At 36.8% G+C, this 23,543-nt stretch overlaps 2 protein-coding genes across 2 annotated transcripts; one reads left to right on the top strand and one right to left on the bottom strand.

The window, feature by feature from the left end:
• Positions 1-7,508: 7,508 nt before the first annotated feature.
• Positions 7,509-15,456, bottom strand: ghrhr2 (growth hormone releasing hormone receptor 2; the record flags this gene model as incomplete). Its single annotated transcript, XM_084433499.1, has 12 exons — positions 7,509-7,643; positions 10,539-10,668; positions 11,402-11,493; positions 12,367-12,433; positions 12,534-12,594; positions 12,700-12,853; positions 12,962-13,094; positions 13,243-13,340; positions 13,989-14,098; positions 14,246-14,344; positions 15,190-15,307; positions 15,400-15,456. 12 exons carry the CDS (start codon positions 15,454-15,456, stop codon positions 7,509-7,511), a joined length of 1,254 nt encoding a protein of 417 aa, XP_084289625.1.
• Positions 15,457-17,314: 1,858 nt separating this feature from the next.
• LOC311305634 (myosin light chain 3, skeletal muscle isoform) lies at positions 17,315-23,543 on the top strand. Its single transcript, XM_084433442.1, has 8 exons — positions 17,315-17,569; positions 17,817-18,068; positions 20,378-20,405; positions 20,485-20,634; positions 21,294-21,467; positions 21,590-21,667; positions 21,759-21,800; positions 22,960-23,543. The coding sequence occupies exons 1-7, from the start codon at positions 17,513-17,515 to the stop codon at positions 21,785-21,787; spliced, it is 768 nt and encodes a 255-aa protein (XP_084289568.1). The 5' UTR covers positions 17,315-17,512; the 3' UTR covers positions 21,788-21,800; positions 22,960-23,543.

Genomic DNA, 23,543 nt, shown 5'->3' with positions numbered 1-23,543 from the left:
TCATACTGTTATGCACTCAGAAATATAGTGAAAGATTCTCTTCATTTGAGTGATCCTTGCCAAGCTTTTTCAGATGACTGATGCTCAATGTTTGGCAGCAAAACACAGATGTAAAAGATAATAATGAACCACCAATATAGCAAATGTCCACCAATATACATACACATAATCGCAATCAAATAATTGTGTTATGGTGTAAATTTAAAAGCAATATGTTCAAAATGAAGATAAAAAACAGAGAACATGAGCTGAGTTAACTTTCTAGAGATCTGTACCAGACCCGAATTTTCACCGAATCACTTCCTACACAAACCTTACATGCATATGGTAAAAAAAATGTTTTATAAAAAACAGCAACAACTCAACCTTAGATAGATCTGATAAAAATAGACCCGAGTCCGACTCAACGACAACTTTTTAGAACCAGTGACGTCAGTCTCCAGGAGGGTTTGTAAGATTAGATGTAGATTTAGTGTGTATGTTAATGTTGTCATGTTGTTAAATGGCAAAAAAATTATTATTGAAAGTTGGCATTATTCATTTGGCTCCATTTGGTATAAAACCACATTTATTTAAAATTACTCAAGGCTACGGACAACTAATATCATGTCCGAGGTACCTGCAACGGGTTTTCAGGTGCAAGTAAACCCATGAAGACCAATTCTTCATAAACCTATTTTTGCCAAACTGCAAAACTTGCCCAACTGCAAAAATGGCTAAAAAAACTTAGAGCAGCTTAAGTGTCTAAATAACTTAAGGGGTAACTGGACACAGGCAAGTGCTTGAGTTTTAACACATGATCAATGTTGCTCATAAAACAGTGTCACTGACTGACATCCAAAGGGGGAAAAAATCTATTAAAAAGCATAAATAGCATTAAAACTATACAACTATGCTGACACAACTGATATTTCAACAAAGCAAAACACATCTACATTTCATTTAAATAAGACCAGGAATAGCTTGACTATATCCATTTGTGACCTCTGACACCTGCACTTATGCCTGATGTGGTAAGTTGTAAAAAAAAAAAAAAAAAAAAGATCAGCAGTACAAACAAGAGATTTCATTACCATACCGTGATGACATGAGGCGTGCCCTGGGCCTATGTCTTCTTTAACGCTGCCGTGCTCACTTAACCTTGCTCTCTGGTCTCTTTAAGGCCTCACACAAAGCTCCTACTGACAAAGATGTCTCCAATCCACTGCCATCAACTGAAATCACTATGTAAATCATGGTAATTTCATTCCAAATATGAGGATTATTCATTTTCTAAGGTCTGTATCTATTTGCTTAATTGTGGAACTCAATACAATGATTACTAATATGATATTTTTCAGTAATAAACAGATATAAGTTAAATGATTATTATTACCATTGGATGTAGACTTGTATGGGATATTTATGAAAATAACTGTGAAAAATGTCTTTACACATTTTAAGGAAAATGGTAAAGGGTCTACATGTAGCAGAAAGCCACAGCAGGTCAAGCATACACAACAGAAATCATTTACTCCCCCTTATGCCATCTGAAACCATTATAATCTTCTGTCTACAGTGTGACATTAAGAAGATATGTTGCCTAATGTCTTAGCTGGTCATTTCTCAACAGTGACCAGTGACCAGTGGCTGTCAAGCACCAAACAACACAAAAAAAGCATAAACTAGACCATATAATGATGAAGTATTCTGCAACAGAATATCTTTCTGTGAGAAACAGACCAACATTTAAGTTATTGCTGAAAATAATCCCTCCTCTTTAGCTCTCAAATCACATTTACACCTGCACACCTTCGAGACACAGCAAGTTTGAGTTTAAATTTGAACATATTGAACAACATGATACAGAGGAGAGGGGAATTAAACAAACAAGGTTTGCCTACTTTGATGTATGGACTACTTTTCTTGTCCTTTTTGTCACTGTTTGATTGACATTCAATTTATACCGTACTGTACTGAAAAGAGCATATTTTCAGCTCCTCCTTAACATTTCCATTTGTGTTCCACAGAAGAAAGAAAGTTATAGTCCAACAATGGGGGTGTTAATAATGACAGAATTTTAATTTTGGGGTGAAATATTCCTTGAACTGAGCAATACTAGCACACTGTAATATGGTACACTACAGTATAGGTGCTTTCGACTGGGTAGTTATAGGAACTCGGTTACAGGAACAGAGGAACTAGCCAGGGGTGCGTTTCCCAAAAGCATCATTAGCCAACTATGTTCGCAAGTTCCGTCGTTATCAGCATAGTTCAACGAGTCAGTGTTTCCCGAAACCATCGTTCTAATGAACATTCGCAAACAGCATCGCAAAGTTGTGTGGTTGGAACGACAGCTCTCGACCTGTGGTTAGAAGCGTAGTTTCTAGTTTGCATGACATGTGGACTTAATAAATCCTTATCTTGAGCAAAATAAGCAAGCTGACATTCAGTACAACCTGTGTCTTTTATTTAGAATACATACAAATGTAATTTACATCTTTTAGTTTGTCAAGAGATTTAAAGCACCGTTTTTGAAGAGTGCGCATGTGCGAACGTGCTCTAGGCCTACTATGTAAGAACCAAAAAAAGATGGACGACGCCCCTTCGCTCTCTTCCATTGGTGACAACTGAAGCCGCCAGTGTCCCGATATGGCGCTGACATCTTGGAACTTGAGTCTGCGCAGTAGCGATCTCGGGACCAGACCTGCGCAGTAGTGAGCAGGAAGTAAAGCCGCGAAATCAACGCTCCGCCCTCACTCTCGCAGAATGCACTCTCCCTGAGTGCACTCTTTTAAAAATTGATTGCAGTACGATAGGAGGCTTGTTAAAATAAAGTAAATACAATCTCCTCAGTCCTCCGAAGATCCCGAAAAAAATGTCCGTTGGTGCTTCAGTGACTACTTGAACCTACAGTGAACCTGTCAATCACAGCTGTCAATCATGACGTTTACACCACCGTTTTTATAGCATCACGTAACTAACTAAAAACCAACTTATTTACACTTGAACTTACATCAGCGTGATAAAAACGACAGCAAATGAAAGAAACCACCTTTGGAAAAAAGATATTTGATTTGTAATTTAATTGTTTAGTTGGTCTCACGTCCCGTTGAATAACACAGGGAGGCGGGGTTTATGACCTATACTAGGACCAGTCACCGGGGGGCGATCAAGACGTTTTGGCTTCACTTTTTAGGGCTTGTGCGGCACGCTTGGTAAGACCGAGCCCATGATTGAATCTGGAAATAAAGCAAAATAATTGAGAAAAATGAGAAATAGTCCTCAGATGTCATGTCTGTAATAGCGTTAATTCGATCTCAAACAGATTCATTAAAATAAGTTATTACTCCACCACGTGCGTGACGTCATAAACCAACGTGGTTAAACGACCACTTTGCGACAATACACTTTCAGGAAACAGTCGTGACTAGCTAGTTGATTTCTTCAACGATGCATCGTACTATGGTAGTTAAGCAGCGAGTTACGTTGGGAGTCGTTGTTTGGGAAACGCGCGCCACAGGGCGGTCCCCCGAGGGCCATTTTCCTGGTAAGCTGGTCAACAGCAACATCATTTAAACGCGGCATTCAATAACGTCAACAACTAAAGCAGGCGTTCTCAACCCTGGTCCTCGAGGGCCACTTTCCTGCAGAGTTTAGCTCCAACCTTGATCAAACTCACCTGTCTGTAGCTCTCTCGTAATCCTGAAGAGCTTAATTAGCTGGTTCAGGTGTGTTTGAATAGGGTTGGAGCTAAACTCTGCAGGAAAGTGGCCCTCGAGGACCAGGGTTGAGAACGCCTGAACTAGAGGATGGAAGACGCCATGATCAGAGTTGTGTTTTTATTGTGTGTTATGGGTTTCATGATAAAGGAAATGGAATGTAGACGTACAAGTTAGGCTATGTGATAGAAAGAGCAAAAAAGGAAGGCTAAGAGATAAAATCTAGGCTACTGACAACTTGCAGTTCTACATATCATTGAGGCTGAGAAAAAAACAAAGCACCGCAGACAAAGGCAAAAGGTAAATGCTACCTTTCACTGTTTTCCATGTTCGTGGAGTAAGTTTAAACTGTGTGTTTACATTGATTTTTAAAAATGGTGTGTTTCGTATGGCATGCGTTCAGCCAATCAACGTACACTTACATCACAGGTAGTTTTTATTGTGCTGGGTTAGACCTACTCTGAACCGAAGTAGGAGCTAATTTAGTCCCCACAAAAGGCGTTCCTATAACAAAAATCATTCCCAGATCCAGTGGTGTCAAAAAATGGGTATCTCCGCCAATAGTTAGAGCTACAAGATTAATCGTTAAAAACAAATTGAGATCTTGATTCAAACACGTGTGCGATCTTATTCCGAAATGACAACGATTCACCTGTGTCTATTAAACCTTTGACAAAAATCACACCGGAACATTCTGATCTGTGTTTGCACTGCTGTTGACCCAGAGAAAAGCATTTATCATGTGTATAGGAAACAGCTTCACAAACAGTCTTTTCAATCACACAAATCTTACAAATTCAAATCATCACAGAAGCACTTGAATAAGTTCACATTTAATATATAAAGACTGATGCAATCAAAACAGAGCAAATCCCCTTTTGTGAAAGTAACATGGCGTTTCAAATAACGATTGTATAGATTAAATCGTTACACCAGTAGGTGGCGACAAGTGACTGTTAAAAAATGTATTTGTCGTTGAAGTTTCATTCAAGAGATTTGTTCAAAAACGCTGATTCATCCAGTAATAAAACAAGTGAAGTATTTATTAATGAGTCATTTAATCATTCATTCAACCCATTTTTTTTTTTTTTTTAAATAGACAGCAGCAATTCATATTTTGTCAGATCCTCTAGTAATTTACAGCAATATTTTATTTAGTTGTCTGTTCAGAATTGTGGGAGAATTGTGATTTCTATTTGAAACAACTACAAAAAATTGTGATTCTCTATTTATCCATAATCGTGCAGTTCTTTATAGGAACTATGAAAATGTTCCTGTGTGAAAGCCCCTTATATGTGCAGTTTCAAAGTAATCAATGAAAATTAATCAAGACCAGGGTGTCCTTAGACTGTTTTTACTGTAAAATACTACTGATAACTACTGACATCTGGGGTGCGTTTTGTCAAAGCCAACTATTGTCTTACAACACAATTTAATGGAACTTGCGACCATTGTTGGCTTTGGGAAACGCACCCTTGAGAATAATTTTCCCTAATAAGATTTCAGCAATCATGTTGTGTGTTTTTAGAATTAGAACTAATGATGCCAGATTTGGAAATAAATCACTCACTTGATCTAATCTGACGAAACTGTTTTTTTTATTAATTTGGACAGTTCACTCACACACTAAAATCTTTTCCCACCAAAATAGTAACAAGATACTTTATAAGACAGAAAACAAAGAGAGCACTGCATGAGACATTTACCTACTATTCATTGTAGGAAATGAAACCTGCAAATGTCTTATCATTTGAGTACAAGGAAGCAGCTCGGCTCTGTACTGCAAAGCCAATTTATATAAATATATCTGTAACAGTATCCAAGAAAGAAAAAAAAATATTGGGACACTTTTTGATGGAGGTCTGTGCCTCAGTACTGATGAAAAGCTAAAAACGCCCTTGATCGACACATATCTCATAGTGATATAATATCTCAAAGATATTAAAAGTCACAGCACTACAAACTCCGGATGCTCGAAAAAGTGTGGTGGCTGAAACGGGTCAAATTCATGTTTGCACTTTCAACACAGAGTGCTGGTAGGGGGACTGCCAGAAGATCACATGGTTTCACCGGTGAAAGAAACCTAAAACCAACACCTTTTGCGTCCAAGAACATGTGACGCCCAGCACTCGCTCATACACACACACACACACACACACACACTCTACACAACACGACATAATCTAATTCCACAGAATCTACACCAAATAATTAGTATGTCACTGAATGATGACATGAACAGTTGCTCCATCCATATATCCATGACTGTATCATATACATGGTGTTGTCACCGTTTAGCTCCAAGTAACCACAACCCGTCCACCAGGGCTAAACTCACAAGGTCCAACCTCAGGTTTCAATCTTGCCCTTAGCAATAAAACTAAAAACAAACATCTCGTTTTATTTCAATCACAAGCAATATCCAGTATTAAACAACCTTTAGTTAGCTGGCACACCTCTGTGAAATGAGACAACTTCCTACAGGTACCTCTGTAAAAGGCAAGCGCATAAATCTGAAGGGGGTTTAAGTAAAATCCGATCTGAGTGCTTCTGACGAGCGTCTCGGGACCAACAGTCCAAGAGTCTCCAACATCCTACACCTCTGATCGGGGCAACATGGATTAACATTGGAGGAATGGTGGGGTACAACTGAGTACTACGAGCATCATCAGCCGAGCCCTGAAATGAAGACCCAGGCTATATTTAACTCTGACTCCATACTCTGTTGGATGGGAAAAAGAGTATGGCAACACAGTCAGCATCTGCTGGAACAATAGACCTGACACATTAGCCTAGCCATAGGGAAAAACTTGTATAGTCTTCACATTATACAAGTATGGTGGAGAGCAAATAAACACGAGAGTAAGAGAAAAACTTTGTGAATAATTATGTAAAGGATAATGCAAACTGGTCACACTTTAGATTAGGGTCCAATTCTCACTATTAACTAACTATGAACTATGACTTCTGCCTCAATAAACTCCTAATTATTGCTTATTAATAGTTAGTAGGGTAGTTGTTAAGTTTAGGTTTGATTAGGGATGTAGAATAAGGCGTGTAATATGTGCTTTATAAGTACTAATAAACAGCCAATATTCTAGTAATATACATGCTAATAAACAACTAGATAATACTGAGAGTTGGACCCTAAACTAAAGTGTTACGTGCAAAATGACACATTATCCTGCTTACTTACAAAATAAATAAATGAATAAATAGACATGAATATTTAATTCAGTTTAAGTATTCATTTATTATTTATTTTTGAATTATTTCATTGTTTGAAAAGAAAGACCACAGCATGATTTCGAGACATGAAACTAGCACAGCTACGGAGGAAATAGTTAGCCTGGGACAATGTTCAATTAAAATTTAGTGGTCATTGTACAAAAATATTTGCCAGCAGAATGCCACAATTGACAAAATTAAGTATTTCAGAGAGAAATATTTTAAAACCTTTCCCAACTTCCATGTGAATTATTTAAAATTCCACTTATCTAATTTACTAGCTACTAAACTACTGGACATATTTAAAGCATATGTCTAGCTATGCTGTGTGTACTGTAACTCAACTTAAATCATGACGAATTAACATTCATCACAATTTTAAATCCCAACTCCTCAATATTCTATCACATGTTAGACACTTCTGTCAAGTCAAGGTCAACAGCATATTAAAACAACACTGAAATAAAAAAATTGGGGGGCCAAAATGAATCCTGCAGCTTTCCAGATAGAGACACAGCATTGCCCTCACCCGACTGACCTATGCATCATGCAGTGCGCTTTTGACCACAGCTTTACCTTTCACAGTGAGGGAAATATTTCCACAAACCCTTCGGTCTTTGGTCTTCCTTCCAGCTGAAGTCTTGTCTCTCTTGCCCGAGGCCAGCGCGAGCTCCAGGACAGCTGTTGCTGACACATAAACGTCTTGAATGAAACCTGAGATTGAGCCGCAGGTATAGAGGATCATCACTGGAAAACTCTTACATATGCGGGTGTTGAAATACGCTTTCTACTTTACCTTTCTGGAGCAGATGCTTTAATGGGTTGTTTTTACAGTAAAACGATTTATGTATTGCCTATAGTCTAGACTAGAGAATGATTCGCCCTCCCCCACGGGGGTATTTAAAGGTTTTGGTTGTATTATAAAGGAATAGGCCCATTTAAACCGCTTGTTTAGCTTCTTTGTAAAATGAATCTAACGAAGAGAACCTATACCGTTAAGGAAAATTATAACACAGCTTACAAAAAGTGCACATTCATCGGTATCGCACAAATAGTCAGATAATCGAATGCGAAAGAGTTCACACACGAGTATTGTGATCAAAAAGGCGCGAAGAGAAAGTTGAATCTTTCCAAGAGTAATCGATTAAAATTTCATTTAAATTATTTTTGATTTTCAACGAATAATTTAATCAGTGCATTGTTAGCCCATTGTTATTTTTATGTTTTAAATGCTACATTTGTCATGAGTAATAAATGGGTATAAATAAATAATAGGCTAAATTGTTAGTTCTAACAGTTCAAACAAACAAACAAAAACAAAAATTATATATATATATATATATATATATATATATTAAACAGATATAGGCTTAAAACACACACACACACACACACACACACACACACACTCTCTCTCTCTCTCACTTTCTCTCACGCACACACCGACTGTTTAAAGGAGATCATGCAGCTGAACAGAAATTTAATATAGTTGATCACTCCTACTGATAATGTTGCAGATGCGTCTTGGAAGGGATGAATGAAGAACTGTAGGCTAAATGCTAAAAAGAACTTTTTTCAGAAAACCTCTGAATCTATTCACATCACTATTTGCTCACCGTTTAATACTGAATGTCTAATGCACATTATTCACATCATGACATGTTACTGTGCATACTTACTGAAAAGGAGCTCATGTTTGAAAACTGATATTGATGACGTAATACATCACACTGAATATTGAACATGTAGCGCCATCCTCTGGTGTCACAAAAATAAAATATACAAAAAAATTAAGCATTATTTTAAATTCTATTTTAATATTAACACATGGTTAAAAATAGTAAAGTATAAACCAAACAGGATATTAAAATTTGTCAACATGCCAAAACACTTTGCCATACATTAGACAAATGAGGAAACAAAATATACAGCGGCCACAAAATTGGACACAAGCCACTCTTAAATATGTATGAATGCCATTGCATCAGATAAAATATGTAACTAAGTGGCAAAATATAGACCAAGTGTCTTTTTTCACACCTAACTTTTGAAAACTAAATTACAGCCATTTTTGCTTTTAGTCAACCAAGTTTTTGCAAGTGATTTAGGTAATCAAAGTTCCCCTCCAGTTCACAGGTGTCCAATCAGAGTTAAAACAGGTGCATTTCATCACATAAGCTATTGTTTGACAACAATAAATATGTTAATAAATATATACGGGCCATTCTACAGAATTGGTTCAAAGTCAGAGTTGGAAACATCTTGAATTTATTTATTTATTTTAGGGTTCGGGACAGCCACCTCCCAATTGAAAATACCCAATAAAAAATGATTTTATATACATTAAGCTTAATGATATTTTAAATATCATTGTGCGATTATAGAAGGATCTTAGAAAACATCAAAGATTTGAATACTTTTTTTGGTTGTGGGACAGCAGTTTGCACCAATTCTGTAGAATGGCCCATGTACCAAATAAACAATAAATATACACTATATGGACAAAAGCATTGGGACACACACCTCTTAATTATAGAATTCAGGTGTTTCAATCAGACCCATTACCAAAGGTATAAAAGCAAGCACCAAGGCATCCAGTCTGCATTTACAAATATTTGTGAAAAAATGGGTCGTTCTGAAGAGCTCAGTAAATTCAAGCGTGGCACTGTGATGGGATCTTCAACAAGTCAGATTTGATCCCTGCTAGATATTCCACGGTCATCTGTAAGTGGTATTATTGGAAAGTAGAAGCGTTTAGGAACAGCAGCAACTCAGCCATGAAGTGGAAGACCACATAAAGTCACTCCATATGAATGTATTTAGAATGTGATGTTGTCATTACAGTCCCTGTTGGTGTAATGATTAGGTGTCCCAATACTTTTGTCCATACAGTGTATATAAATGAACTTTTACATGACCGAAAAAACAACAACCATATGTGATGTGTGAAAACATTTACGTAGTTATCATGACAGTGGTGTAACAACATAACATGACGGAGCAAGCTGAAGTGCATTTGTTATAAAATGTCCTCAAGTTTATGCAGTAAATTCTTGCGTTGCCATTTGGAGAGTGTTGTTGTCAGTTCGAGACTTGTATTTCTCAATCTCTTTTCTTATTTCATTCTGGACCTATGAAATCCAGTAGTTAGTTTATGACAAGAGGTCAGAAAATATTTCTTCATATCTTTATTTGCTATTAAAATAAATGAGATCTTACCTCAGTGTTCATGAAGCAGTATAACAATGCCACGATGAAACCCTTAAAAGAAATGGCAAAATTAGTATTATGAGTCATGACTTTTTTGAGAGGTTTTTATTTATGTCAGGTTTTTTATTGAGACTTTATGAATTTTATACTCGACTACTATGTTTCTACATGCTGCTTTTGTATTTCAAGTGTATTTACTGTAGAGGGCACAGTTTCACTTATGAACAAGCTCCACAGAAGCATCTCTTAGGCTCTTCACCACCTCTCAAATGAGAGAGATAATAAGGACAAATCTTGACAGCTTATTTCTTAAAGATGGCTGTATTGTAGGCTACAACATAGTTGACATTCCTGGGCTACACTGTAGATTGCATTAAGCCATAAGTGCCTGAACTGTACCTGGAAGGAACCTAGCACAAGTTCAAAGAAGAGTCTCGCCTCCAGACCCACATGCTCGGGAAACAGAGCAAATACGGTGTAATGCACTCCAAAAAGAGGGATGAGCAGAAGAGTTGACTTAGCCAGTCGCCTACACAACACAGTGAACACACATTGTAGTTTTAAAAAAAAAGTGAATGGTAGATAATAGAGATCAAGGCTCCTTAATATATATAATGTGACGTATCTGTAACCATTTACACTACACCATTTTCAATTAAAAAGTAAACTTTTTATGCTGAAAACACAAACCTTTGAAAACTGGTTTCAAAGTGCAAGTTTTTCAAAACTGTACTGCTATCTTTTCCATGTAAACTACAAAAACGCAATTTGTGAAAACGGTGACGTCATGCGCATGCGTATCACGTGTTCAGTCATGCGCATAGTGTTTCTTTACAAAGTGACATCGCCAACTACTGGCAGCAAAATACAGCGTTTTTAATTGTTTTCATGGGTCCGTGTGAACGGTGATCGTTTGACAATGGTGTTATCTGTACATCGTTGTCGTGTAACCGTACTCTTAGGCTGAATCTGAAATCGCCCCCTAAACCCTCTTTCACTATTCCCTATGTTAGTCCACTAAAACAGTTCACTTGAAGGAGTGAGTGAAACCGAGTGAGTAAATTCGGACAGCCGTCCAGTGTACATCGGCTGTGCACTAGTTATTGCAGTGCAATGCGGGATTGAATGAGTGCACTCGGTAATGTCCACTATGGTTTTGGACGTCACTGCAAATGGCGGTCCCCTTAAGGGTATATGGGGCGATTATGGATTCAGCCATAGTGTGCTCTATGTGAGATCTATATTAATTGCTTTACTCTCACCTGTAAAGCCGCCTGTCTCCTCCATTTGATTCTGGGGTTTTTGTCTTCACAACTATCATCCTGCTTATATTAACAAACACTACAAAGTTCACCTGTAAAATTTAAAAGTACAAACAATTTTATTATTTAGATTTATAGTCAATAAGTCTAAGAAGTATGATGTTCAAATGTAATTTTTGTGGTAAGACACTGAAAAATTGTAACATCTAAATTAATTGGTCACTGAATCAGCCCAAATATGTTAATTTATACCCAAAAATGTTTTTTTTTTATAGATTAAATCAGGTAGAAATAATTTTTTTGCATTGACATGAAAATGCACATTCCAAACTTAAATGGTTGTAATTCAAGAATGGGTTAAAAGGTACACTATGTAACCCTCTAGTCTAGCGTTTAAAGAACAAAACCGCATGCATTTTGCAGAAGAACATTGGTTTGGTTGTGCTTCGGCTCTGTGTGACTGTGTGGATGAATATGACCCTTCATAATAGATGATGCTTTACAGTGAACTCTGTCATATGGCAATTTATCTGTTTGATAAAATACTAATCAGAGTAATAAAAACGGCATCTCCACGTTGCTTTCTCAAAATTTTAAATCCCTCAGGTCTCGCCATCTCTGAAAAGTCACGAATTATTACGAGCTCTGTTGAGTTCTCTTTTTGCTAGCAGACTCTCTGTTCGCCATTTTTTTAAACCATTTTTTTTTTGTGACTAACCTATGCCACGCCCACACCATACACGCATCAAAGTGACAGGTGTAATAGACTTACCTATTGGTGATGTATTGATCATTTACAATACATTTCAAAGTTGTTACACCTTTACTATAACAATTGCAGGTTACCATTTTTTACAGTGCACTAAACCAGAGCCACAGTTTTAGGCATAAAATACCTTTTCCATAGTTTTCACTGAATATTAAACTGGGATAGGAGCGTTTCATTGTTTTCTGCATAAACTTACAAATACAGAAAGCAAAATGGGAATTTTGATGATCCACCAGTAGCCACTGTCCATGTCATCCCAGCACCTACCAGCACATATAAACACAGGCGTTTACGATACACTCAAGTACATAGATAAATGCTAGCTGCAGATCCTGATGTACTCCACAATAATCTCATCCTCACCCATAATTGTCATATTTCTGCTTGAGGAATGTCCAGATGATTACTGTGACAGATGGAGTCCCTGTAAGACAGAGAACAGAATCAACGAACACTTCAGAATAAGTTATACTATAATCAGCGGTTTGTGTGTAAAATATTCTTCCTGTAATGTAAAATGTGGTTTTACCCCAGCCAATAAGAGTATACCACCAGAAGAATGTTCTCTTGCGGGCGAAGGTGAAAACTAGCAGTGTCTGGAGATAAAGTCCCTCAACGAGCAGCCAGTAGAAATTTGATAACACGCAGTACTGGAAGAACGTCACCACAGCCTTGCACAAAACCTGGCAGATGAAATACAGCATTCGGTTATAGAGGATCAGATGATCTGATTTATGCTATGGCATTAATTTTGCATTGATCTTATCATTAATTTCGTCGGTGTAGTGTACAGTGGAGACTGTGCAGTGATTGATTGTCTCGTCGGCGAATAACACAGCATCTTTTACAAACACAGCCAAAGCCCTCAGGATGAATGTGGAGAAGAGGTTGAGGTGGATGTAGGTCCGTGCACACAGGAGCTTTCTGTTGGATTAATGAAAACGCGACACTATTACGTGATATCAGCATTCCTTGAAGCATAAATAATATAGAAAAAAAACTTCACCAGAATTGAAACAGTGAAAGAGTAAAGGCACTGAAGCAAGAAGTGAATGTTTAATGTTAGAATTACCTAAAGATGCAGAAGATGAAGACCGCAACACAGAGAGAACCAATGGACACGCCGTACCCAACGGTGTATATCACCTTCACCATGGCAAAGTACTCTCGCTTACAGAGTAAAATGGAAAATATCAAGTTTAGATGCCACTTGACTCATCTTGAGAGTATCCATTTGATCTAATCTAAAGTAATAAATTAACTTTTTCTTTAAAGGTGATGTGTGTAATTTTTTTTCAATATTTAAATTCTTCCTGTAACATAATTGCTTAGGGCAGTAGTTAAACCTATCCACATCATGATTTGCACAGTGAGCTGAACAGTTTAATTCTTAATACTGAGCTCATATTGATAACTTAACGCAAACAATGAATATTGAGCATCCTCAGGTGTCACATACAAAGCATAACAAAACAGGTTAGACACACACAAAAAAAAATGTATTTGGACACTTAAGCCACGCTTAAATATGTATGGATGACTTATCCGAAAAAACATCAAACCAAGTGCCATTTCTCACACCTAACCTTAAAAAAAAAAAAAAACAGAGCCAATGGGGGAAGGGGAAGTGTTTAAAAACCAGATCATTTTTATGTTTGGTGACGCTGGTGGTGAAAAAAATAAATAAAAATCACACACTTCACTTTCCACAGTACAGCAACATTGAACAGGATTCTAGAACCTATGGAGAAGTGCAATAATCCATAGCATTTAGTTACGTTCATTTAATATCAAATACGATTTCTTCAAGGTTTTTACTCTGTCTCCAGTGTCTTCCTGCTCTGTGCTGTTGTCCTGAAAGCAGGCGCTGTAATAAGGCACACTCAGCCTACTCCATCCCTCAGTAGTGCAGGTGCGGGTGATCAGCTCTAAAGAAGTCAATCATAAACACTTTTACATTTACTGTACGTCACAGCATTGGACTTTATGGCCACAATCATAGAAAGAGTACAATTAATGTGTTGAAGCTTTGATATGTGTTGGGTCCTAAGAGAGAGAGAGAGAGAGAACTTTACCATGGGAGTTCAGGAGAGGAGGTGGACAAGACACTGAGACTCGCTCTCCTACACTGACTGCAGGCCAGCAATTCACTCCATCCCACTCAACCAGACAACCTGAAGACATCCACAATTGTCTTCTTAGTCAAATTATCAGCTACATTAAACTGATTCTCATCATCATAAGTATGTTTTCCTGTGAACTCCTGTAACTGTTAATGTTAATGACTTATTTATGTTGTCTTATAGTAATGCATCTTATAGTTCTGTAAAGAGGTTGCATAAAATAATACAATGAAAAGCAATGGACTATGGCAAGCAAGATAGCAAAGATTTTTGTCTGTTCTTCATGCAAAGCTGTTGTTATATGGCTTCAGAAAACATCTAGCGCACAAACTGACAGGACTGCTTTTATGGTGCTTTAACAATGCAGGTTGAATTTCAATCTTTTATAAATCTCAGTATTTAAAAGGGAATTGAAAGAGGAACATGAAATAATCTGCTAAATGCTTTATCCTTAGTCAGTCCCATATTTGCAATTGATCAGAATCAGCTTTATTCGCCAAAGAATTAGTTGTGGTTGCAGGAGCTCTGGGTATACATATATAATACAAGAGAATAAAAATAACACTTAAATAAGGAAAATTATGAAAATTAAGAAAAAGAAAAATACTTCAAAAAAGAAATAAAATAACATACATCTAGATCAGAAACCATGTACAGATTTTTTTATTTGTATTTACATCTATCATTTGTATTTACATGTACTTAAATCTAAACTCAGGTTGACATAAATGCCATAAGAGTACTGAATTATGAATTAAAAACAGGTAGTAATTGGTGCGCTGTAGCTATAAGCCTGAGGATATCAATTCATGCAAATAACATGATCAAATCAAAGGATCAAAAGTGTGAGTCGACAATGACTTTGAGTATCAGTGCTTATCTGCGACTTAGCTCACCTGTATCAGTAGCATTAAAGTTTAACAAGGACTGCGTAAAACCGATTTTGAGCTGACATTCAGCTTCATTCTTTTGCAGATGCAATACTATAGAACATTCAGGATGAACGGTCTTCACCTGAAAGGCATAAGTGCATGCACACTATAAGAACTTCGCAGAAACATTGATCTTTTGAAATAGTTTTGAAAAAAAGATAACAAATAACTTACCCCTTCACATGCACTAACTATAAGAGTCCAGATGACAAAGCCATGATTAAGGTCCATGATGTTTTTTTTCTATTCAAGTCACCGATGTAAATAATTATTGGTCTAAAGTAACTAGGACAGTTATGGTGAACAAGTGTAGCTCTATCGCCCGTTGTTTTTGTCAGTAGCCTTCACACATATTCCAATGCTTATTCACAGTAATTCTCATCTATCTCTCCAACCTGTTTCAAGCAGCAGATGGTGAGATATACCCAGATGGTACAGCCCACTTTTCTGGGTGTACAGGGCCCTTATCACCTCATGACATTAAAGTGTCATTGTTATTTTAAAACAAATCTAACAGTAGTACCCCAACTAAAAAAAAGATTTATTTCTATTACCTTTACAACATTCAGCATCTATTAGAACCTTGATTCTGAAACTATCCCTCGCACTGTCCTATGTTTGTTAATACTGTAAGCTGTTTTTTGTGCGTCTACCTTGGTATTCAAGGCAGTCATCCGTCTTCTACCTGCCTGCTCTGTCACACCAGGGAGCTTAAATGAGTCTTTTAGCCAGCACCATTTACTGCATGAGTGAACGTAAATCACTTCTTCTGAGTTAAAAGGATGGCATTACTTTAGAGGTATGCAAATGACAAAATCCCTCCAATCCACATTGTAATTAAACATATTTTGAAAAGGGTTGATTAAAAAAAAAAACAATCATGATTCTAATGCAGTTTAGTGTCTCCTTTACAGGGTTAGGAATTGAACCGATTCATCTGCTTGTTATTGTGTGGACAGCAGTAAAGTTTTTCTGTATGGTGCAGATGGACCGTGCCACTTTATCCATCCATTTTTAAAGCATGCCCTTCCCCTGAGGAGCTGAGGTTAGGCTGAAAGAAGACAATCATGAGAAGAAAGATACATTCATACAATATTCAGAAAGAGAGATGTTCTGAGGGATGAAAGTGAGAATTTGAAAATGACAGAATGAAAATCTACTCATATTCATTGGTCTGCGTGTAGAAACTATAGAGGCAGCGATGCGTTCACTGACAGTTATCGATTCATAAGTATCTTTGTGTTTTTTCAACTTCAGGCACTTAAATAAAACGACTTAAACTAAAAACTTTAAGACTTTATTTATGACACCCATAAACCAAAATATTTTTAAAGGGATAGTTCACCCAAAAATGAAAATTCTGTCATCATTTTTGATCAACATCATAGTTGACGGTAGCCACTGACTTTCATAGTATATATTTTTTTCATACTATGGAAGTCAATGGCTACCTTCAAATGTATTCTTCAAAATATCTTCTTTTGTGTTCAACAGAAGAATGAAACTCATACAGGTTTGAAACAACATGAGGGTGAGTAAATGACAGAATTGAAAGTGAAATATTCATAATCCATTTCATCGTTTATTGTATTCAATTTAAGTTCTAGTAAATTTTACACAAATTACAACTACCCGCAATTAAGATGTAATTTCATTCATGACTAACAATTTAATGCAGATGAAAATGAGGGTGTGTGGGATAGGCTTACATTCTTTACAATGGCACGCTACTGAGTTTTTGTCTACTGAAAGTCTAAGTTTAAGTTTAAGTTTAAGTTTAAGTTTAGTTTAAGTTTTCCATCACAATTTGATCAAAATTAATATATTATGTGAAATGTGGTGGAACGTGAAAGATTTGACTTTTGGAGTTCTAAGGTTGGACATTGCTAGCAGCAGATTTACTAATTGGAGCGTCTAAAAGTTCACAGGGTCAGAAATGCCTTTCATTGAAGAAAAACACATGTTTTGGAAAAGCGGAGCAGGTGCGAATGAGGTGTTAATGTTTGGGGGCACAGTTAAGCTACAACATTTGTGCCTATTAAAAGCAGCAGCACTGTACAGTATCCCTACTCCTACTGCTGTCATCCTTATTGCTTTTTATGTCATGATGATGATGATAATATTAATTAGCAGAACACAAAATGTATCCATCTACCCATCTATAGTGCTATAGATGTAGATGGGTAGATGGATATTACATTTTGTGTTCTGCTAATTAATATCATCATCATCATCATCATGACATAAAAAGCAACAAGGATGACAGCATAAAATAGAAAATACTCACATGAGATACAGGACGAAGAGGAACATGGATGATGGTGCTCTGAACAGGCAGCAAAAGGTATAACAATATGAAGTGGGGAGGGGATATGTATATCCTGTGAAGTTTAATGCATGCACTGGAGTCACAGCATTCTTTCCTATTTTAGAAATGTGAGTAATATTGGGGAGGTGCAGCAGATTTAGTGCTGAGTATATAACATTTAGGGCTCCAATCCGTACCATTCAACAGCAGTCAAACATTTGCATAAGACTCTCGATTTTGTCCATTCACTTACTGTGATTACACCACCATGGCTTCACAAAAGCAAGTAGCCAAAACAGGAGGAAAGCCAGCCCCAGCTCCAGAGGAAGAACCAGCTCCTGGAGCAGCAGAACCAGCATCAGCAGCACTGGAAACGGTTGCTTCTGCCCTAACTGCAACACCAGAGTCGGCTACAAAAGAGTCCGAAAAAGCCAGCACTGCACCTGGGCCAGCCCCAGTCGCAGCAGCCGAAGAACCAGCCAAAGCACAAGCTTCTCTTCCAAATCCAGCTTTCAAAAATGATCCTGCTGCTGTAGTAAGTCTCTGTTTCGCATAATATTATGTTATGGTATTTCATTTGCCTGATGGCCTGGATTGATGCACCCACAATAATGGTTGACGTCTACATTTAAATGCATACTTTTCTTTTAAGAATAAAGACTAAATGATTCAGATCACTTTATTGACAAGCATTTGGGTAATTAAACTTAGTGTTAATCAAGTGAAAAGTTCAAATAAGGCACAATGACAAAAAGATTTTAAAACAAAAGGTCCACCTTTTTAAAATAGGGACATATATATATATATATATATATATATATATATATATATATATATATATATATATATATATATATATATATATATATATTGATATTGTGTCAAATAAATAAATATATTTAACCAAAACTTAAATCAATATTATGCTGCACTTAAAGGGTTCGTTCAGCCAAAAATTAAAATTCTGTCATTAATTACTCACCCTCATGTTGTTCCAAACCCGTAAGACTTTCAAACCCATAAGAACACAAATGAAGATATTTTAATGAAATCTGAGATATTTCTTTCCATCCATTGACAGTTACGCAACTACCAATTTGACGATTTAAAAAGTTCATAAAGAGATTGTAAAATGAGATACAGCCGCTTTAAATGATGAACATATTTAGATGAACATGTTGGTCAGCAAATATAAACAGAAGCTCAACCGTACTTGCTTGATGTAGTCATATAGACTCATACGTATGTATTCTTATTATTATGTTTTATTATTATGTATTGTTCATTGCCATTTATTAATTATATAGATGTCTATTTTAACATCACTTAAACCTGCGTATACTGGCGGGTGACGCTAGGGGGCAGTGGTGAGCCACAGGGAGTTTCACTTTTTGATATGAAGAAGTCACACTGCCAGCCATTTCAACACCGTGAAACAAAAACCCAATTTATTGTTGTCTTTGTTGAATTTGCAGATTGTACAGCATATGACAGAAATAAAACTTACATGTGCTACCAGAAAACAGCCTCTTCTGTATGTGCAACATTGGCACGCGAGAACAAACCTCATTGGTTCTTGCTGAAGCTCAAACGTGCTGCATAACATGAGAATGAATCTCATTGGTTCTTGCTGAAGCTCAAACGTGCTGCGTAACACGAGAATGAATCTCATTGGTTCTTGCTGAAGCTCAAACGTGCTGCGTAACACGAGAATGAACCTCATTGGTTCTCGCTGAAGCTCAAACATGCTGCGTAACACGAGAAAGAACCTCATTGGTTCTCGCACGTCAAGCGAACATGCTTGAGCTTCTGTTTACCAAAACTGATGTGTGAGTTGATGAATGTTTATATGTGATTAAAAGCCTGAATTAAATCTGCTCATCATATAAAGTGATCGAGTCTCTTCAGAAAATTTGGACTTAACTGTTAAATTCATATGGATTGGTTTTATGATCTCTTTATGAACTTTTTGAAGCATCAAAGTGGTAGTTCCATAGACTGTCAGTGGAGAGACAGAAATGTCTCAGATTTCATTAAAAATATCTTCATTTGGGTTCCAAAGATGTACATAAGTCTTACGGGTTTGGAAGGACATGAGGGTGAATAATTAATGACAGAATTATTTTTTGGGGGTGAACTAACCATTTAAGGCACAACATTATAATGTACAGCTAGATTAATAAAAGCTGAGCACAATAACTAACTCATGCTCACCTAAATCACTGTCTCTTCAAGTTAGTGCTGATGATCTTTAAAAAGGTGGAAAGTAAATAAATATCCAATGTTGGTCTATAAATATATATGAGCCAATACATTTATAAAAACCCAGACCAATAACTAATATGGTGCAATACACATCTATAATTTAAAAGGTCATACATATGAATGTGCTTAATAAATATTTAATTAATCCCAAGTTGTCATTGCTGGAACATTTCTTTTGATTTTTGAAAAGCAGTTGTAATTGCCTGGACATGAACTGCACAATATTACATACAATATATGCTTCATGGCAGGATTCCAGTAGATTCCAGTCTTTACTTGGATCTACACACACCTGCTGCGGAGGTTGTCCCACTCTTCCTAATACACTTCCTAAATTAGACTCCCTAGGGAGACAGATATGGATGATATGATCTCATAAACAGACTGTGAACTTTGAGGGGAGATTATTGTTGGTGCCAGGAAAAACAATGGCAGAACAACTGCCAGAGTTTTAACTTACTGTGTGACACTAATATCTGTGCATTAAAGTACATAGTAATGAAGCTATCAGCTATACTGATTATACAAATAAAAGCCTATATAAAACCTAAAAAAGAAATCTCTTGTTCTGTGTTTCAGGGTAATCTCAGTGCTGAACAACTTGAAGGTAAGGAACGGCCTAAAAAAGGTCATCTGATCAACTTAATTTTAAATGAACAATTTTTTTTTTTGTTGCATTTATACAGAGTTCAAAGAAGCGTTCCTGTTATTTGCAAGGACTCCCTCAGGGGAGATGAAGATATCACTAGCTCAGTGTGGGGATGTGATGAGAGCTTTGGGCCAGAACCCAACTAATGCTGAAGTCTTGAATGTTCTAGGGAAACCAAAGCCTGAAGGTATAGACGCACAATGGAAAAAAATACAGCTGCATGACTTTACCGGGCATTGTACAAGGTGCATGTCATGATCTATATAAAATGACTCAAGCTATTGCTTCCCTGCATCCCATGGGATCATTCATTAGAAAACAAAGGGAAAGACTGAACACACTTCTGTCACAGAGATTACTGAGGTGTTGGTTGTCACAAATGTCAAAGATTATAATTAACAGCAGACAAATTCTCTGTGACGTTTGCAAGTCATTCTCTGAATACTGAGATCCTTGCCATAATGACTCACTAAAAGTCAAAATACCATTCCAACCGCAGGAATGTAGTATTTTACCTTAACACAAAAGAGAAAAGGGTGATAAAGGACTATAAATATAACATTTACTTTTTGCAATTGTGCTATTGAAGCTAAAGGAATAGTTCACACTCATTGTCTTGTTGTTTCAGACCTGTGTGACTTTTTCTTCTTCTTCTGTGGAACCCAAAGAATGATATTTTATTAATGTATTTATTAGTAAATAAATAAATACAATGAAAGTAAATGGGGTCGTCTAATGTTTGAATTTTTTTTTTTTGTGAACTATCCAATTAAATATTTTTTGTCTCTGATTGTCAAATAAAATCTAAGAACCTACTAATTGCTTTATTTAAATTGTGTCGTTCAGAGATGGAATCCAAACTGATCGACTTTGAGACTTTCCTGCCTATGTTTCAACAAGTTTCAAAGTCTACTGAAAGGGGCACATTTGAAGATTTTGTAGAGGGCCTTCGGGTCTTTGACAAAGAAGGCAATGGAACAGTCATGGGGGCTGAACTCCGCCATGTGCTTGCTACTTTGGGTAGGATGTTATTGAGGAAAAATATGCCATATATTTGACCAACATTGACCAGTGTAGTCAAATGTTGAAAACATAGAGAACTAAAAATGTATAATTTTGCTCATTGGAACACTGAATTTCAGGAGAGAGGTTGTCTGAGGGTGAAGTGGATCAGTTGCTGGCAGGGCAAGAGGACACAAATGGTTGTATCAACTATGAGGGTAAGATACAGTTACTCAAGACTTCCCTCTACTGACAAAATGAATGACTTGACGTTTCTCATTGAAATTAATCTTATGTTCTTTCTCCAAGCTTTTATAAAACATGTCATGGCTGGCTGAGTGATCATTTCTGGTAAGTTTATGTAAATCATCATTTCAATAAATATATTGATTAAATAATAAAAGCAACTGATTTTTTTTTTTGTTCAGTTTTAATTATATGCATTCAGTTCAGCCAGTTCATGACCTCATGAACCTACAGAACTTCCATCATGAACTCCTACAGAATCACAAAGCCCTGGTTGGGAATTCCTGATCTGGGGCCGTATTCACAAAGCATTTTATCTTACCACTAGGAGTACTCCTAAATCGCACTAAAAGATTTTAGCTAGGAGTTTTCTCTTAGAAGTTATTCACAACGCCTTTCAGACCTACTCTTAGTAAAGAAAAATTACAACTCCTAAACTAAGAGTCAGTCTTCGTTGCTATGGATGACGTCATTACTCATGCACGAGCTTGACTGAAGTGACCACCTTGATTGGCTGATGATTGTAACGCGGGAATGATTCCAAACACCTCCCCTGCGATGATGAGTGACAGGTGACAGGTCTGAGAATGCGTAGTATATAAAGTATTGCGAAGGACGGAAGATGACGAATAACTGAATAAATAGCCTAAATTAATAAAGAGTAAGGCAAAACAAATAGCCTAGTAGCCTAATGAAACATATGGATTGATGCAATATCTTTGCAACATTATTGAATTAATCTGTCACTGCCTACGTTTGCAAAGAGAAGAACATTTTTATTTGATTCACAATGAAACGTTACAAATAGTTTACATGCAATGAGTAGCCTATAGTTTTGGTTGTTGTTGGTGGCGTTATTGCATCCCTAGTTATGCCTACAATGCAAAATTGTTCCCTCGCGATCGGAAGCTCATGTAGCCGCCGCATATGCATTTCAAACATCGCAACGTGAAATGCCACAAAAAGCGGTTTGTGAATAGGTCTTAGTGAGTTAGGAGTCCTCTCGACTTCTTTTAAGCTGTCCCAGGCTTAGGTGCTACTTTTAGGGCTAAAACGCTTCGTGAATTACTCTTAGTCAAAAAATATTAGGAGTCCTAAAATTACGAGTGACACGCCCATTATTTTTAGGAGTTGCTCCTAAATTCGCCAGTTAGGAGCTACTTTTAGCCTTAAAATTCTTTGTGAATACGGCCCCTGAACTATAATATGCTTTGCTGGTACATTTTAGACTTTAATTTATTTTGCATTTTTTCTGTTTGCCTAGGTACCGTGACAGCCTCACATTGATGTTTGCAGAAGTAATCTGAAGGACATGTGTGAGAGTTGACATCAATAAAACAACATTTTTGTAAAATATTATATACAGTAACTGATTAAATTCACTCTGTTCTTAAATCACCACTTTGAAGCCGTTTTATATCAAGCGCATATTATCAAGGAGGCAAAATGCAGGAGTCTGCTGTGAACTGTACTTTATGCCAAGAGAGAATCAACACAGCTGTCGGTGGATAAAACGTTGGCTTTGGTGGGGCTTGTGCACTGAGTTTGCTCTAATCCCCAATGTCAGGAACTTTTCTCAGGCACATATGATAAACCCATACACTTTGTCTTTGGACTTCTCTCAAAGGACTTTTCTAAGAAAAACCTTGTGCTGTAGCCAAGTGTTACATTCACTGTGTGGATTTACAGCATCTCACAATGAACAAATGGGCTTAGTGTCCAGTCAAGTAATTATTGGAAAGACATGAGTCAAGTACAAAGTTATTTGTGAGTGTGTTGTGGGAAAAATAAGAAACCTTTTCTACTATAAAAAAACCCTTTTGTCCAATTAAAATGTTACATGCAATT

Source organism: Rutilus rutilus, assembly GCF_951802725.1.
Source record: "Rutilus rutilus genome assembly, chromosome: 16".
Lineage (NCBI taxonomy): Eukaryota > Metazoa > Chordata > Actinopteri > Cypriniformes > Leuciscidae > Rutilus > Rutilus rutilus.
This window is presented reverse-complemented; position numbering and strand designations above follow the sequence as displayed.